General features: G+C 40.5%; 1 protein-coding gene across 1 annotated transcript; it reads left to right on the top strand.

Annotated features, from left to right (window-relative positions):
- The first annotated feature begins 5000 nt into the window (after positions 1-5000).
- Positions 5001-9302, top strand: irx1a (iroquois homeobox 1a). The gene is made up of 4 exons (XM_062422836.1): positions 5001-5243; positions 6651-7740; positions 8006-8081; positions 9156-9302. Exons 1-4 carry the CDS (start codon positions 5001-5003, stop codon positions 9211-9213), a joined length of 1467 nt encoding a protein of 488 aa, XP_062278820.1. The 3' UTR covers positions 9214-9302.
- The last annotated feature ends 9744 nt before the right edge of the window (positions 9303-19046 follow it).

The raw sequence follows: 19046 nt of genomic DNA, 5'->3' as shown, positions 1-19046 counted from the left end.
GTGTATGCAGCTCAGCAACCAGAGCATGAACTTTTCAGACTCCTGCACTAACCTTAACCAAAGAGTTTTTGTTGGCAAAATCTAAACACATTGAACTTGAGATGCAAACAAAACAGTCTGCTTTTCTCATAAAACAATAACTGACCAAGTAAATTTGCTGTATATTAGTACCACAGGGTCATTTTACTAGTATCAGTCTTTAACTTTAAGGAGTTATACCAATCACTTTTAACAGTATGTAAAACACGCAGTTGCCTCATATCCCAAAAGATATACAGTAATCTCAGTATTAATAAAAGAAAAAAAAAGCTGGATTAAATATGAACTATAAACAGGAATGCATGTCTATTTGAAGACCTTAATATCCCCTTATGGGCCCAAGGAGACTAATGTCTTGACACTATTATTATAAACGGTAAGTTGAGTCATCTGGAGTTAAATTATTTATTACCCAGAACTTGTTGCAGGGCTAAACATGTACAGTATTGGAGAAACTACTGCACATCCAACTGCTGCCAAGCACATTTAAACTTGGCAACAATTGGAGCCCAGAAGGTCTTTGTCATGTCAAAACTGGGGAACACCACCGCTCCAAGTGTTTAGCTGTCAAGTGCATAATGTCTTGACCTTCTAAGACCCAGAATAGACCTCTTTTATTATCCAGGAAATTCCTAGTTTCCTTACCTATAGGTGTGGTGGCAGTTGTCTGTGTATCATATATCTCACAGTAACACCAGTGGTCCTCTGACTCTAACCCACAGCTAAATAGTTTAGTTGCTGTGACGCAGTTCAGGGAGTACGCTGGAACCATGCGTGAGTGTGTGTGTACATGTTTGTGTGCGATGTTGAAGGTGAGGACGACTAACAGTTGTGATGGTCCATTGATATCATTGATATTCATCTAATCTCCTCTCTTCTGGGGGAAAAAGAGTTTTGGTTTCAACACTTAATTTGATAATCTGCGAGAAAAGCACAAAAGGGACATTCTGCAGATTCTTAACCTTTCCTCAACTTTGGCACTCCCAGAGGCAGGAAAGGAGTATCTTTCACCACAGTTATTAGTTCACAGAGACACCCTTGACCTCTGCGGTGGTAGCCAACTGTCAACAGAACTGATGTTATTGTAATGCAGGTTCACTCTCGTTGACTTCTACTGGAGTCATTCAGGTCTGTTGCCTGAATTCAAGCATATGTAGCTTTTAATTAAAATCAATTAAGGTAAATGACATGTCTATATTTCAGTTTGGAAGCTACAACATTTTGCTATACATAACATTTATTATTTATAATATAATTATTTTGACTGTCATGCATGCAAATCTGTCTGGAGCTAGCCAAGTTTCTAAAATGCAGTATACTAGTCTGTATTGATTGGTCATATTATTTAACTGAAGTGCTTGTGTTGTCATTTATTGATAAACTGCAGTATTTATTCAATACAATGTGCCACAGATAAATGCTACTCAGTCTTATTTATGTATCAGACATGAGCAATGATTGAGGTTACTTTGCTCCAACACTCCAACAGAGTTAGTGAGAATATGTCTGTTCATTTTAATAGCATTAGAGGCTCCAACGCTATAGGCCATCAGAGAAAGAGAGAGAGAGAGAGAAAGAGAGAGAGAGAGAGAGGAGAGAGAGAGAGAGAGATGAGAGAGAGAGAGAGAAGAGAGAGAGAGAGAGAGAGAGAGAGAGAGAGAGAGAGAGGCTGGGCTTTACTATTCTTTGATCTCTTTTAGATTTTGTAGGTGACAGTTTGGGTGAATGTAGCTGCAAGCTTCCAGGCCACTTCACATTTATACACACATCAGTAGCATATAAACAATATTAACAAAGACCACCTCCTGATTTTTTGTGTGAAGAATGATGAAATAGATTACATGAAATGTTCAATGTGGAGAGGCACGTAGTTAAATGAAAGAAGTGGAGTGACTTATAGGTGAATGTGGCCATTAAGGCATAACAGCTTATGAAGAGCCTCCTGTAGATTTATATGATAGAATTATCTGATACAGAAAGCTGGAGGATTTGCTTTCTTTTCGCAAATTGAAGGAGTATTTAAAAAAAAAAAAATCTCTGCACGAGCATGTGTGTGTGCGTGCGTAAATGCGCGTGCGCGTCAGGCGACGGCGGACGTGCAGATACTGATGGTGGAAGCCCATTTGTTTCGAGGAAATGCATTAGAAATGAACGTGGTGTGGAGGAGGGATGAACGGCGAGAGGATCAGGAACAAAGTTTCCCTCTCTCTCTCTTCCCTCTCTCTCTCTCCTCTCTTCTCTCTCTCTCTCTCTCTCTCTCTCTCTCTCTCTCTCTCTCTCTCTTCAGGTTAAAGCTGAGGAGTTCGTGGTTGTAATGAGACTTTAACAAGACACAATAAATCAGTTAACGATTATGGTTTAATGCCCTCAACATGTGTCATTGTTTACCAGGAAATTCTATTTTTTATTTAACAAAAAAAAAAGAGTCAAGAAATGGTGGGTATAAAATACACACATATACATACAATTAAATTCCGCTTATCTTTTGTTCACTATTATTATTATTATTATTATTATTATTATTATTATTATTATTATTATTATTATTATTATTATTTCTTACATCGCTGTGTGGCTTTGATATAAATTTTCCATCAAGTCGATTTTGTTTTTTGTTTTCTTATCTCTCGTTTTCACTAATGTCTCTTTCGTTTCTTTTTTTTGTGTAATATATTTGCAGTTTCCTACTCCCAAAGCCACCCACCCACCCACTCCTCGCCCTCTCCACCTCCACCACCTAACCATCATATTTAGCCCCCCTGCACACATTTCCAGCGGGTTATCACAATTGCCATTCTCCCCTCCTTTCTGATGTGTTACCCAGATTACCATCAGTGCCCCTCAGATATTTTTAACAGATCCTCGGCGCTCGGCAATATCCACTCGGAGCCATCTGGTGCAGATCAAAATCTACTGACTTCTTGGGCTTCAGTCGTTAAGGCATTAAATCTAGATCTACAGAATACCCCCTTTGACTTGGGAGGTGGGTGATATGAGAATCAAATGAAATAAAAATAGACCTGTTAAAACATGAACACCCCCTCCTCTCTCTCCCGTGAGCCACATGGCTATGTCAGAAGTGGACAGCTAAGGAAAGTGGAGGTTAGTGTCCGACCCTTTTCTTTTTCTGAGCTGGAAATTGGATACGCAGTTCAAGAGGGGCTGAGAAACTACATTATCAGATTTTTTTTTCTTACAATTCAACTGTCGAGGATTATAATTTCCCAAAATGTATTTTATAATAATATTTTTTTTGTTAAAATAGTGAACGTGATTTTTTGATATATTTAAAAAATGAAAATGTATTTTTTCCTGATCTACAACGGATAAATAATATTGCATCTTCACTTTCACTGAGCGTGGTAAATGTGTTAAAAGTGAAGGCTCAGGTCACCATAAAGCAAATTATAAGCTTCAAATATACACAGCGAATATTTCAAGCCTGGTGCCTCTGTGTCGGAGTTTGTCCCCGGCTTTAACTCGTTTCTTTTCAAAACAAGGAAACGGTGAAGTGGCTCTGTTGTTACAAAGGACAACAACAATCTGGTTTAAGTCTACACACACACACCACACACACACACACACACACACACACACACACACACACACACACACACGCACGCATCCGCACGCACTTCTGCAGATGGAAAGAGGGTGAGAAAGAGAGACAGAGATGGGGTGTGTGTGTGTGTGTGTGTGTGTGTGTGTGTGTGTGTGTGTGTGTGTGTGTGTGTGTGTGTGTGTGTGTGTGTGTGTGTGTGTGTGTGTGTGTGTGTGTGTGTGGAGGGAGTAGAAAGAGAATTTGGCTGATTAAACCTTTATGAATAAATCAAAGGAAATCAAAACAGAAGTCAATAAAAACATCAAGAGTTACTAAACGTTATGGAGTTATTCAGAGTTATTTCCTTCATAGTTTTGACCGCTGGAAGAAAAGCGTCTTGCACTCAAGTAGACTTTTATAACTTTTATATTTTTATCACTTGCATTATTGCGATATGACACTTTATGTATAGTTGTTTTATTATGTAGCTACCATCCAAATAAACGTATCTAAACTAGGCCTTTTTAACGTCGCTTTAACAAATACGCAAGTTTTGAATCCACTATGAAGAATTGTACAAAAATAATTAATCCAACTAAGAGAGAGAAACTTTTAGAGCAAATTGGTCACTATGAATTAAATAAACGCACCAGAAGCCCGTGCTGATACCAAACACTAATTCCTCCGCGGAGAGGAATTTCCCCCCTTATTAATTACAACTTAAATCTATTCAAAGTAAGTTCCTTCTTCTGACGGGTTTACTTCCCCCTGTGTCGGACAGCTGTAAAATCGTGTAGACAGGTTGTCATACAACAATCAAAGCCTTCGGTGAATGGACTCTAATGCTTGAACATTTAACATACAATAAGTCCAAACACGGAGAGAGAGAGAGAGAGAGAGAGAGAGGAGAGAGAGAGAGAGAGAGAGAGAGAGAGGAGAGAGAGAGAGAGAGAGAGAGGAGAGAGAGAGAGAGGAGAGAGAGAGAGAGAGAGAGAGAGAGAGAGAGAGAGAGAGAGAGAGAGAGAGAGCCAATGTGCTCACTCTATATTCACATTAGGCTATCCACATTGCTCCAAACGAGGAGGAGCTTGTAGGCTCAAGTAGGGGATGCCAATCAAAGCATCAACTTCAAATTGTATCTGAGAGATCAGCCTGGAGACCTCAGGGCCAGGCGCGTCAGTCGGTGCGCAATTGTTGATCAGATCACATCCAGTGGACTTTGCACGAGAAAAGAGAGGAAGCCGAGATTTAAGAGAGGGTTGTTTTGACTGCATACCACTGTATGTCTGTAGTAGCTGTGACTTTGGCTTAAACACTCTCCCTTTACTCCTCCGGGTTCTTTTTTTTATTTTTTCTCTCGCACACTTTTTTAAGCACAGTTTGTCGGACCATAGAGCTGTGCCACGATCCGGCGGTGGAGATGTCTTTTCCCCAGCTAGGCTACCCGCAGTACTTAAGTGCCTCCCAGGCGGTGTACGGAGGCGACAGACCGGGAGTGCTAACGCCTTCGTCCCGGGGAGGGAGCACCGAAATCGGAGGAAGTCCGTCCGCTACAGCAGCGGCGGTCACGTCGGTGTTGGGCATGTACGCCAACCCGTACGCACACAACTACAGCGCTTTCTTACCATACACCAGCGCGGACTTGGCTCTTTTTTCACAAATGGTAAGAATAAACGTTGTTTGTTTGTTTCTGGAGGGTCTGATGTCGCACAGACTATAGTTTATACTCGATGCTTCTGCTACGCTGTCTGGGGAAAAAAACTAAGAGAGGCAACATTAAGTGATCTCAACTAAAACAATTCCGTTTATTTATGTCTGGATTTTTTTTATATCCACTATTAAATATTTATCAATATATTTGCTTGTTTTTTGACAATCCAAGAGGTGTGGTTAGTTGAGTTAGAAACGTGAAAAGTTTTGACTTGTGACTGCAAACAAAAAGCAAAATCCAGCTCCGAAATAGTTCTGAGTTCGTAAAGAAAAAAACAAAACATGTAAAGTGGAAATTTAATCCACACCCACCGTAAGGTTATAATTAGCCGACATATTTCTAGAAAAATCGATTGCAATGTTTAAATACATTTCACGTAATAAACCCCGTTCAATAGCTCTGATTGCAATAGATTTTAACAGGCACTATGAAAGGAAAAAAAGTTTCTACTTCTAACCCCGGTCAGATTATTTTATCAGTTCGTTAGAAATAATGTGTGTCATTGTACAAACGCCTAAAATAGGCGTGGAGTTTTAATTGAGTAGTATTTGTTTTATGTGCAGGATCTTACATGGTTGACTGCCACGTGGAATTTTTTAAAATGTGTCCAGACTAAGAATTGTTAGTCATTTATAAACCCGAAATAAACCTGCTGATAATAATAAACTTGCAGTGTGTTAATATATTGGCTAATGAGTGCATTAGGCCCCCAGGGCAGAGAATAGCCTCAAAGCCTCAAAACAAGAACTATTATCCGAAATCCAAGCGTATGCGTCGCTTGAGTTGATCGATATGATTGAATGCTGGGCCCAAAGCAAAGATAAACGACGTGTGGATGTTGAATTATGATCAAATATTAGAGAAAAGTATAACTGTGGCACACTGGGAAAACTTAACCTAGGCCCTTAACTGCTTTGACGCACTTGAGGAGTGTGGAGGGGAGTTTGACATGAAAGCTGGCAATTTGCATGCCATCTGTGTGTTCACAGTGCAACGAACTTTCTGTCATTGTGATGACTTCGTTTGTTCTGTTATTAGACTGACACGTATGAAAGATGTTTCCTAATAAAAAAAGGTATGCGCCTTTGACGGAGCAGTTGTGTGCAGGTGCTGCAGGCCTCGCATGTGGCATGTTGCAAGTTGAGACGCTTATTTGTGGAAAGCTCAGAGTCAGGTGCAACTGTTGGATTTTTCCAAGAGGCCATTGTCACTTGTTTGAATTGCAGATTTGTACAATAGCCAAAGGCCAGCTGAGCTACGTTGTTAAACACGTTCAACGTTTGTATTTTACAATCCAACGTACCATAAAATTGATGCATATGGTTCTAGTGTACTAACATATTATCCTTCATTTTCAAGGGGTCACAGTATGAGCTGAAGGACAGCCCCGGCGTCCATCCTGCCAGCTTCGCTGCCCACACCTCTCCGGCCTTCTATCCATACGGCCAGTTTCAGTACGGAGACCCAGCCAGGCCTAAGAACGCCACTCGGGAGAGCACCAGCACCCTGAAAGCCTGGCTCAACGAGCACAGGAAGAACCCGTACCCGACCAAGGGGGAGAAGATCATGCTGGCCATCATCACCAAAATGACCCTGACGCAGGTCTCCACATGGTTCGCCAACGCCAGGAGGAGGCTCAAGAAGGAGAACAAGGTGACCTGGGGTAGCAGGAGCAAAGAGGACGGGGAGGACGGGAACTTGTTCGGCAGCGGGGACGAGGCGGAGAAAAACGAAGACGAGGAGGAGATTGATTTGGAGAGCATTGATATAGACAAAATCGACGATAACGACGGGGATCAAAGCAACGAGGACGATGACGATAAATCAACAGAGGGGAGCAGGGACCACCGGGGCGGGGGCGGTGCGGGTGGAGAGTTGGACAGTTTGGAGAAAAGACGGGCCTTTGCGCTACAGGCCCATGAGGCCTTTGACAAATCTAAAAGCACACTTTCAGTTCACCCAGGGAGTAAAGAGAACTCGGACGGCAACAACAACACCACAAGAGTTTTGTCCCCAGACAGACCTGGGAGCTTTCCTCTCCCGTCTAACAATAAGCCTAAAATATGGTCTTTAGCAGAGACCGCCACTAGTCCCGACAGTTCATCTCAGAAACCCACGTCCCCTTGTGGTCCAGCAGCCACCACTCACCCATCAGCAGCCCATCACCAGATCCAGACCCACCCGGCCTTCCTTCCCAGTCATGGACTGTACACTTGCCAGATTGGGAAGTTCCACAACTGGACAAATGGGGCTTTCCTGGGCCAGAACTCCTTGCTGAACGTGAGGTCGTTTCTGGGAGGAGTAAACCAGCACCATCACCATCACCACAAGCACCACTTGCCGGCCCAGCAGCAGCCAACATCAGTGGTGGTGTCGCCGGTAGCAGCTGCAGCAGCACTTAGCAATGAAAGCAAGGCCTCACCAGAGACCCACAGTCCCAAGCACATAGGTAAGGACAACAGTCACATGTGTGCACCAATATTATTTTACACTGAATAGAAGTAATGTACAGTGCTCCATATTTCATGCTGAAACTCCTCTTTAATTTTAAATTTAATTTAATTTATTTACATACACACACACTAGATGCACAAAAACACTGGGTTCATTTTTATTTACATATGTTCTTATATATTAGCAGGTCATAATATATTCATATATAATTTATCTGGCATTGAAGCATTAATGAATGTTATTGTTTATTTCTTTTGTAGACCATGAAAACGGCATAAGGTCTGATTCGCCTCCAACACACACCCTGAAGTCTTCCTTTCGACCCATTCATGACAGGTGAGACAAGTTTCCCCCTTTTATAAAAAATATATTTTCTTTTGCATTGTTCTTTGCTGAAAATGAACTGAAGGAAATAATAATTATTAAACTACTAAATTGGAGTGATATTGCTTCTGCATGAATTAAAATAAGAACAGATCTGCACTATTATTTTTAAGCAATATTTACATGATCATTATTCATTATTACAATTAAAAAGTATCAAGCATGAGCATGTACGTTATAGGGAAGGCCTTAAATCTTTATGTAACTCCAGTAATTATTCGACACATAAAGATAATTACAGGGGATGCAAACCTTAAGCTAAGCGTTAAAAAATAATTACAGTAAATAAACACTGACGTATATTTCTGATTGTTTTGGGAAATTGAGAAATGTCTCCCAACATAAAACACAGTTTGTTTTGCGGGTGACAGGGGTCTTGACTCCCATCCCACACCCCCTTTAATTCCTCCCCTCCGGGGAGAGTGTGGCTACTTATCAAGTCACCGAGTAAAACGGGCTCTGTCTGGGCTGTGTGCTTTCCCTAAAGACCCCTGGGAGTCCCGGAGCCCAGGGGAGCGCTCTCACAGAAAGAGAGAGAGAGAGAGAGAGAGAGAGAGAGAGAGAGAGAGAGAGAGAGAGAGAGAGAGAGAGAGAGAGAGAGAGAGAGAGAGAGAGAGAAAAAACAAAGTTTACCTCTGTTTCAAGTAGCCTATTACAAAATACCCTATTTTCTCTCTGTGCCACAGTCCTATAGAAAATGACTTTTTTTACTGAATTATAGTTGTTGATAATGGCTGCATAAATACGATTCAGTCATTTTTTAAATTGTAAAATCATCATTACTATTGATTTCTCATTATTATTATTATTATTATTATTATTATTATTATTATTATTATTATTATTATTATTATTATTATTATTATATAGTGGAGAGTGGAAGATAGTAGAGGGGGGTATGCAGTCTGTTTTGAACTGTTGAGCCAGACACTTGAGATGCATATTGAAACCCGCTGTCCAAACACGACGGGGGTATTTATCTACCTCTCTGTATTATTCTTTATCCAGATCCTCTCTGCCTTCCAGCGCCAGGAGTCCACCAGACGCCACGCAACGGGTCCTCACTGCTCTCTCCTCGGCTTGATCAAGACATTTTTGGGTTTTTTTGTTTTGTTTTTGTTTTGTTGTTTTTTCTTTCGAGCTTGGAAAAAAAAGAGAAAAGAAAAAAACAGATAAAGACTTTACACCCCCTTAAAAGGACAATGAGAAATAATAATGCAGCGTAGCATTCAGTCGGTACAGAGCAAATGGCGTAATTTGGTAATATCCTGTGGATGGATGGATTACTTCCTCTATTGTTGTGTAGCTTATAATCGCGCCTATAATGTTACTCTCTCTCTCTCTCTCTCTCTCTCTCTCTCTCTCTCTCTCTCTCTCTCTCTCTCTCTCTCTCTCTCTCTCTCTCTCTCTCTCTCTCTCTCTCTCTCTACTTTGCCCAGGCAGGCTGGGACATTTTGTTAGGCTTTTTACTTTATTATTATTATTATTATTATTATTATTATTATAATTATTATATTTTTGTCTCTATTTTGTGTCTTTGGTGTCCTTTCTTTAATGTAAATACCATGTGATTTAAATTTGTAAATAGGAAGCGTTGAAGGAATTTGTCCAGATCGTATATTTTGCCTAATAAACTAAATGAAATTATAGAGAAAATCCAAGTCTATTATCAGCTTATATTTATTTTTTTACGTGGGTATTATTATTATTATTATTATTATTATTATTATTATTATTATTGTTGTTGTTGTTATTATAAAACAAATAATATTATTTGCAGACACTACCGGATTTATTTTAAGTAGGGTGGGAATGAAGGGGGAAAAAATAATATTGGCAGTCTGCAAGCAGGCTTAATTTTATTCAAGTTTGGGAGGAAAGCAGCGTGGATGCATTGAGGTGCTAATAAGTGTCCAGATGGTTGCTGGTGACAGAAAATGGACAGGAGCAGCTGGGAAGGTCATTAAGTAATAATATGGGAACGCCCAGTCCAAACAAAATCAAATGGTTAAAATCTAATCTGTCAGAGAGAGAAGTCGATTCGAAGATAAATTATTAATATTTTCTTTTTTCGGTGGTGGTGGTGGTGGTGTTGGGGTGTGAGTGAAGAGAGAAAGGAGGGGGGGTCTTGATCCGTGTTTCGGGGTCCTGTCTGTTCCGAGGCTGATAGTGATCATTAGCTTATAAAAGCAGCTTCTTGGTCCTCAATCGGTGACCAAAACCAAATATTGATTTACCACAGGAGCCTAATGTGGTTTAAACATAATAAAGGAGGGAAATAACAATAATTAGCTGTGATGGGAGATAATGTGAGCATTGTATTTTTCTGAATTTCTTTTTATTTACTGGAGCTTAAACACTTACAAATATAAACGTAGAAAATGACATTTTTAATGATTTGCTGTGAAATGTGACTTTAATGTTTAAGCTTTCCCTACAATACAATACAATTCACATGCATTTATTAGCTGCTTTAAAAAAAATAGACCCGTTTGTTTTAATTTAAGGTTTGTCCTAAAATAATAACGTGGGTATAATCTGGCTAAATGTTCAATGATTTGACTTCGGGCAGCTTTGTAAATGACAGCGAGGTGCAAAGTGAGCTTGCTGAAGAGGGTGGATGATTTGAGTGGCCTAAACTTGTAGAGTGACTTATGCACATCTGTTTTGCAATATTACAGCGACCTCTATAGGCGAGTAATAGATTGCTTAAAATGGAAACATTTTTTTCCCCAGCCTCACAAGAGCCATAAATCACACTCTTATTGTACTGTATTATCACACACAACGCAGAACGTGGTTTATAGCTTGATTTAAACCTATTGCACTTGACTGTATTATGCTATCACGCACTCTAGAGGAATACAATCCCTTTATTAATGTGAATATTATGACACTGAGAGCGCATAAAATATTATAAGAAAAATGTGTGTGCGGGGTGGAGGGCGGTTCGTTAGGGGCCAAACTAATTTTTCAAATTTTCAAATAACGATCTGCATTAAATCATTTTCTTTTTGAAGTTACAATATTATTACCTTCTGAAAAAAGCCAGCATGCTTTCCAAATGAAGTCATTACAAATAATTGTACAATACATGACAGCAAACGTGCAAAAGGGCGAAAGTTATGTCTCTCCTTGTTTTTTTTCTTCTTCTTTTTCCTTTGAAGGCTTGGTAAACATTGACCGGACTGTATCTGTGCGGCAGAGGGGGACGTTTATGCGCATAAATCTGCGTCACTTAAGACTAAATGGCTATTCGCTAAACAGTCACGCAGCGGAGGAGCGTGTTGAAAAATTAACAAAGGTCACTGAAGGTTTTGTTGACCGGAGCAGGGTCATTCCGCTGTTAAACTTACATTAACACAATATTACTCAAAACACAGGCACATCATGAGATGCAAATAGAAAATAGGGGACTTTTTTTGGGTTGGGTTTTTTTGTGGGTTTTTTTTTTTAGTTCAGACAGATAGGCAGAAAATTATAACATTACAGTAATAGCCCAAGAAGTATGTTTAATATGCATGTGTCAAAATTAACTTAGGTCACATTTCTTGTTTGTTTTTCTCTCTTTTTGTAGAAGAAAAAAAAGCCAAAATGATATAAAATATTACAATATGTAGCCTACGGTAAAATAGGTTCCAGCCACCGTGATTAGATATCGCTCTGTAGAAATTATAATATTATTAAGCCATGTGAAGACCGAACTGACTCGTGTCAATTTCACTTATGCTTTAACACGCGCGTTGCCAATAATCACTCTCATATTGTGGCGGCAAAGAGAAAAAAAAAAGGCAGGTGTGTGAATTTCATATTCCCTCCCTCCCTCTTCGCTCCATTTGCACATGACATCCTCTCATGAGGTGGCTTTTGGGGCTAAAATTAAATAACCTCTCGGTGTCCCATTTATTTCTTTTGTACTGGAACAGCGTGAGGTTAGCGCAAAGGCGTTAGCTGCAGGCCATAATATTGTGTTTCCATAATATATACAAAATTATTCATTTAGTAAGTGGATGTACAGTGGATTGTCTAATGGGTAATGAGCGGAGTTGGAGCTGATAATTAGGCTGTCACTTCCAGCCATTTCTTCCCTGCATGCCCTGGGCCACGATGCAGGGGAGGGAAAGAAAAATAAAGACCGTGAACCAAAAAAAAAAGAACAGTAGATACATGAATTAAAAATAAATATAAAGCTAAAGAATAATGCTCTTTGGGATTATAGATGTAAATATACATAATATTATACGATTTTTTAAATCAGTAAACAATGCTTATTATATGATAATTGCCTTATAATGGTAGTAGTGTTAATAAGGTAATTACAATTCAAATGAAAAACTAGTGTCCAATACATCATACATCTATTTACTCATTACTAGACTAAAAGAGATGCTTTGCTGTTTTTTTATTCATTATCTGTGTGTTATTTTAAAAAAAAGAAAGGAAAGAAAGGAAAAAGGTATTTCTAGCAACTTTGAAAGGCTGTAACTTGTTCAAAGGCTAGAGGAGGTTCTGCTATTTTCATTTGAGGACTGAAGGCTGAACCCTACTCAGGAGATATGTAAATTGTGGCTCATGCAAAGACAATAAGTTGTTGACCCTAAAACAATTTAGCATTCTGTCACAGGCTGTGGCCCCCCATAATACCACAGTCTTTTGTTGGCGAACAAGGACCATCTCCCCCTGCAAGTGAGACGTGTCACACTGTGGCAATCCATTCATTTTAGTGGTGAATTGTGTGTTGTGACAGTCAGTGTGTGTGTGTGTGTATATGTGCTCGTGCGCGTGCGTGTAACAGGGAGAGAGGTGACTGCATGGGGAGGAAAGTTTATCACTGTCTTGTCTTTTTTGGCAGAAGCAGGCTATTCTTACGACTGACTCGACCCCTTGTAGTCCAACAACACAAATGTCTTTGCCTCTTCCTATCCCTCACCCTCCTCTTCCAAACCCCCGCTTCCCTTAAACATCTCCGTTGTCTTTTCTCAAAGATGCCCGCCCATATCTGCGCCCCTCTAATCCATTTATCTGGTTTCATGAGTGCAGCAATGGTCGAAGGCTGACACAAAAGCCATCCCCGGACCCTGCCCCGGCCCCAGCTAGGGGGGGGGGGGACACACACACAACAACAACTACCAACAACAAGTCACTGGAGCCTAGTAGAAGCAGCCACAGCAGGGCCACCATCGAATCCTGCTACACCATGTTTAGCTGACTACTTCTGCTCCTTGTTTCAACAGCACAATGGCAGTGAAAGGAACGGATGCCTTGGTCACAGGCTTTTCATTCCAGGAGCGATAGGCTGCTGTAAGACACGATTCTTGCCACAGGAAGAGGTTGGAGGATTCGGTTGGAAAAAGAGAAAACAGAGGGAGGGAGGCTCTCGGCACGGCTACACTCAAACACAAATAGCAACAAGGAACTGGTACTTGCCTGACAACTGGCTGGCTGACTGACTCGCTGCCGGTTCAACAGCAACTCAACGACAACTCAACAACCCATGCAGACCCCTGCTGACACAAAAACCTGGCCTGGCTTATAGACACACTAGAAATAAACACGGTCTCTCGCTCATGTTTGCCTGGTTATCTTTCATTTGGCCACTCAAAGCGACATTCTTGTGTTTTGATCGAGCAAGAAAGAGAGAAAGAGATAACAAAGCGAGGCAGAGAGAGCAGTCGAGTAAAGTTTTTCTCTGCCTCAGTTGAACATTCTTTCTGACTCTGAGCGAAGAACACAGAAAAGCTCTTTCACTCTTCCGCGATGAGGACAATATGCTTATTTGGATCGCAGTCAAAGCGCCTTGCCAAATATTGGGGCACTAATTAGCTGGCCTAATCTAGAAATATTATCCTCAAATCTGATATATCCTAGTTGAAATGGTCTATTTTAAGAGACCTCGGCTGAACATGGAGGTTCATTATTATCTTCTTGTTTGCTACATGTTTGTTGATCAAAGTTATTTCCTTGTGTCTGTTGTTGTTTAAAGGGCACTGACAGGGTCCAATATACACACATAAGCGCACATGTTCAGACACACACACACACACACACACACACACTTGTATTGGAGTTGCGCTTCTGTTCCATTAATGACTCCACAAACCAATTAAAGCTGGTCTGTCTTGAGTTCTCCTGAAGTATCCGTACATAGCAGCTCCACCAGAACTGAACTATATTTAGGGGAGAATGCCTTGTGATTCCCGCCCTCCCTCTCATACACACACTCTCTAACACACACACACACACACAAGCTCAACAAACACACAGAAGCATGGGTACGTTTGCACACATTCCTAGTACAGCCTGTTAGAGGATCAGAAATATTTTGCCTTAATTATCCTTCAGTATGGATCATGTTCTTCAGGGGGGGACTAGTAATGATGGGGGTATTTATAGTCATTCATTCTCTCCCTGTAATTATAAAATTGGGGTTTTTACATTTGGCATGTGCTTGAAAACGTAAATTAGACAGACAGCACTGTTGTTGAGATCTCTTTGAAGTGAGTCCCCTCCCCAAACACAATTTGATGGAAAGTTTTATTTTCTGTAAAAAACACTTCTCTTCGTTAGCAGTGGGGGTTTCTTTCCCACTGCTAGCTGAAAAGTGTTTCTTCAGGCCCGACGCAGCATTGATACAGTTTGACATTATAGCGCTGGAACAATTATTCTACAGCAAAATAAATGTACCATTGTAACACGTCATAAATAAGGGACCATCTTTACTACAACCTGTGCCATATATCAGTGTTTAATTGCTCAAAATTAGCATGATTAAAAAGGAAAAGTGTGCCAATGTTTACATCTTAGTACTGTGCCAAATCATGCTTAAGCACAGGTATCATAACAGTGGGTTAAGTTGACACTTATTAGAAGACAGACAATGTGAGTGTGTGCGCGCGTGTGTGTGTGTGTGCACGTGTGTGTGTGAGCACGTGTGTGTGTGTTTTCAATAATAAAATACAGGTTGACACTGCAAGTAAGCCAAGGGCCCCGTGCCTCCTTTTCCTCCCTGCACAAATATTTCCACAGCGACAGATAATAAAGTCTGATTTTCCTGCCGTCTTTTCTGATGTGATGCCATTGTGGTTTGGGCTAATTCCAGGGGGCTGTACAAAGGGAAGCGTGGCCATCTGAAGTGTCATACTGCAGCTGTGGCTGAAGCACAGGAATTTCCATTTAGTGGAGGACGCTTCTCTCTCACAGAGCACTCGCAGCACATGTGCAGCGCAGAAGGTGATATCAAATGCAACTCACCATGTTTGTCTATATGAAATGAAATCTTTTCCCCTCTCTGTCCAACTCTCCCTTTCTGCCCCTCTCTCTGAGGCTGTGTTTGAAGACTGCATTTTGGTTAAATCATTCCACATTCCGGATGCTACTGTAATTGCAAACTGTTTATTGTAAATAGATTTTTTTTTGCACTTTCCGCTGTTTATTTCAAGATGTAGGTAGGTAGTGTATTTATAGACTACATACAGAAAATAGTTATATGAGTGATTTGACTTTGGTTGAATAATTAAACTATGACTTTTACAATTTAGGAGGTGACTTGTGTAAATGATGTAAATATAACAGGGAAACTGTCAGGGTGGTCAGGTAACACTTGACATGTAACCTAAACAACATTATACTGACTGTACAGGAACCGACTGTCACAGTAATGTCTTCCATATACGGTATTTTTCTTTAGTTTGTGGTGGAACAGCATCTTGCTATAGTACTTTAGTATTTTTGAAGATTACCATATGAACTGCCAATGACATACCTGTATCTTGAATGCATCATTGGTATTTAATGAAAAGTTCATTCCTTTAATTTAGTAAAAAGTAAGAAAGAGACATGTGACTAACTTGATGTTTAATAATCAGTCAAATCAAAATAGTTGTGATATTCTGTCATTTCAGAATTGTTTTGTAAATCTTTGTAAATGACCATCATCAATCAAGACTCTCAGACCAGGTTAGTGATACCAACACTGCCTTTCAGCGCCAGTTATCAATAATTTCTACTGAAAGGAAACATAAGATGTATTACACCCTCCATCCCCTTGCCCACAGCAGACAATTACAATGTCAGAAGCTGTCACCTAGTGTACAGTAGCCAGTACATCCAATGCCGGGTCACCTGCCAAAGCTGAAACAGAAGAAGAGCAGAACAAGAACACAATGTGTTGGAACTATCACTTCACACACACACAAACCTGAACTAAACAGAGCAGGCCGGTCAACAGCCAGACTACCTTGCAGTGATACCTTTCCCCTCTGCTTGAACCGGAGGCTCTTTCTACACGCCTGCTGTTCCCCTGTACAGTACCCCATGTAATGTTAGCCAAGACACATGGCGCAGAATGCCGGGAATTTTAACAGAAGCTAGTTATGTCAAATATTAACTGCAAAGCCATCCACCATAACAGGTGCTTGGGTGATGTTAATGTATGTTGTGCAAATTACGTAAGAAAAGATGTGCTTTTGTTCCCTTAAAGATGCAATTTATGATCTTTTAAGTAAATCATTTAAAAGAAAGTATGCATAGATGTGTAAAATGTTATAAGCAGAAAGTAATTGATGAGCAACACCATGAAAATCAAAAGAATATAAACCAAATGTTTACAATAATGTCAGTGAGTAAAAAAGAAGGGGCAGCATTTAACTTTTAACATTTAACCTACTTATAGTGCATCAATTTTTGTTCCACAAAGGCTTCTGTGATTTGTAACTGGTTCTTTAAACTATGATGCATCCATTGTAGATGGTGAACCTTTTGGCCTCTAGAGAAGTGACAGTTCGAATAAAGTCAACATGGCTAATAAAATGAGCTTCAATCAGAAAAGCTCATTTAAGGAACAAAAAAAATGTTGGTTGGCTGGCGATAAAAATATATATATGTACACAGCTTTAAGATGTTGCATGTGTATGACAGCTTTAGATGTTAACTTTTGTTTGATCACATTTTATTAAATCATGTCATCTCTGTTAACTGCTTGGCTCATGTATTCAAAGCCTGCACAAAAGACCTGTAACCATACATGACCTCAAAATGAAGAATATCACAGAGTGTTGTTGTAGCCATGATACCAACTGTCTAAGCCACTGACATGCTATGCATTTTATCCCTGTCGTCAAAGTAATATTTAACTAAGTGAACCATTTTTCTTCACCAGAAAGCTCATTCTGTGTGCTGATAAATGTCCTGAGATCAATATACACTATTACTGAGTTCTGGATAGGTCTGGATTAAGCTTTGTTATTAAGACCATGTGAATCACACGAACAAAGCATTTTTTCATGGCAAATCATGTTCACATCAAAGTTTAAAAATACACATCCACATCTTGAGGAAATGCCATCACATTTTCTCTGTGATCTGTCTGGGCACATCTGTGGCCAATACTGTCTAGCATGTGGTCAGCTCAGTTTGTACTGCTTTATCTCTGCTTCAGTCCACAGGAACAATTGTACCGGACCCTAGGCTGCTAGTGCACACATGCACACAATACAACACAATACATGCGGTGGTTTACATATTCACACAATGTATACAGTGTACTCACAAACGTGCATAAAATGGGCATGTTTGGACATCCATGCACACATGCATACAGTTTGTGTGCAGCCGTTCACACAACACACAGACATTCACACAACTTAGTCAAACAATATCTAGCGTGCTTTCCAGTTAGCATGAAGTCCACATCACATCATTGTCCCAACAGCAGTGAACGCTGGGCTTTGTCATGCAATCACTAAATTTGCCTCACTGCTGTGACACCCATTTACTAATGCATCTAAAATAAAATCATAGATTGGTTATATGCAACTTCTTGTGGTTTCCAGAAACTAAAAGTCTGCCAAATATAATCAAATAAAAGTGAATGGATGAGTTGTTTGCTGGACCACTGTGAGCAATCTTGAACTAAAGTGAACAAAATATTAATTATTCTGATTATTATATTCTAAGCAGTTCTTGTTGTGGATAAAGCAATTGTAAAGCAATAATCCCTTTTTGCTTACCATGCATTAGCTGAAAAAGTGAAACTTCTGCGTTGGCTTAATCTGTATACATTGGCCAACGGGTATCTATTTGCCCATTTTTAAAATTTCATAAGCCTGTCGATCCATGCACAGCTTGTGTGTCCTTCCTTCCCAGCAATTTGCAGCAGAAGCCGCTGGGCCTCTATGCAGGAAGAAAACGGTATATGGTGCCTTGCCTTTTAACTAAGATTAGTACAGTTCTGAAGCACTGCAGCCTTTAAAATATGTATCAAAGCTGTTCAAATGCCAGCAGTTGGTATGTGGCAGGCAGGGGTGGCAGTGGCTTGGACGATTGGAGTTATCCCAACTTCCACGTCCTTAGCAGGCCACCCCCTGCCTGTTGTTGGCTTGCTCAATGTTGCAATCACTGGTTCTTCACATGAAAAAAAGAGAGGGTGAAGAGTGCAGTCAAGAATGGAGAGAGAGATGGACAGATAGCAGGACAGAGAGAGGGATGAAGGCAGGAAGTGTGGTGGCTCTATCTTGTCTCTAAGGTCTGCCCCATGATTGCCCAGCTGCCTTGCTCACCCCTCCCTCTCTCTCTCTCTCTCTCTCTCTCTCTCTCTCGGTCCCCCTCCTCTCATCTCTCTCTTTTTCCTTGGGAAAGCACTTGCTGAGAAAATCTTTATGAACTACTGGGCCTGTCGGCGATGCTGGGGCTGCTTAAAAACCTGCCAGTTTAACAGCTGTGTGTATGGGCTCGGCCCCGGATAAAGCACTTGGAAGTGGCAGGGCTTACACCATAGGGTGAGTCTTTATGAGGGGCCCTCCTGTGTGGCGGCCGCTGCTGGGGCTGTTAATTGGCACACTCTGAAGTGCTGTATATCTGCCCTTCATAATCCAGACACAGGCGGAGGCAGCGGGGAAAACCAAACGTTTATCCAGCGCT

Source organism: Scomber scombrus, chromosome 7 (genome assembly GCF_963691925.1).
Source record: "Scomber scombrus chromosome 7, fScoSco1.1, whole genome shotgun sequence".
Lineage (NCBI taxonomy): Eukaryota > Metazoa > Chordata > Actinopteri > Scombriformes > Scombridae > Scomber > Scomber scombrus.
This window is presented reverse-complemented; position numbering and strand designations above follow the sequence as displayed.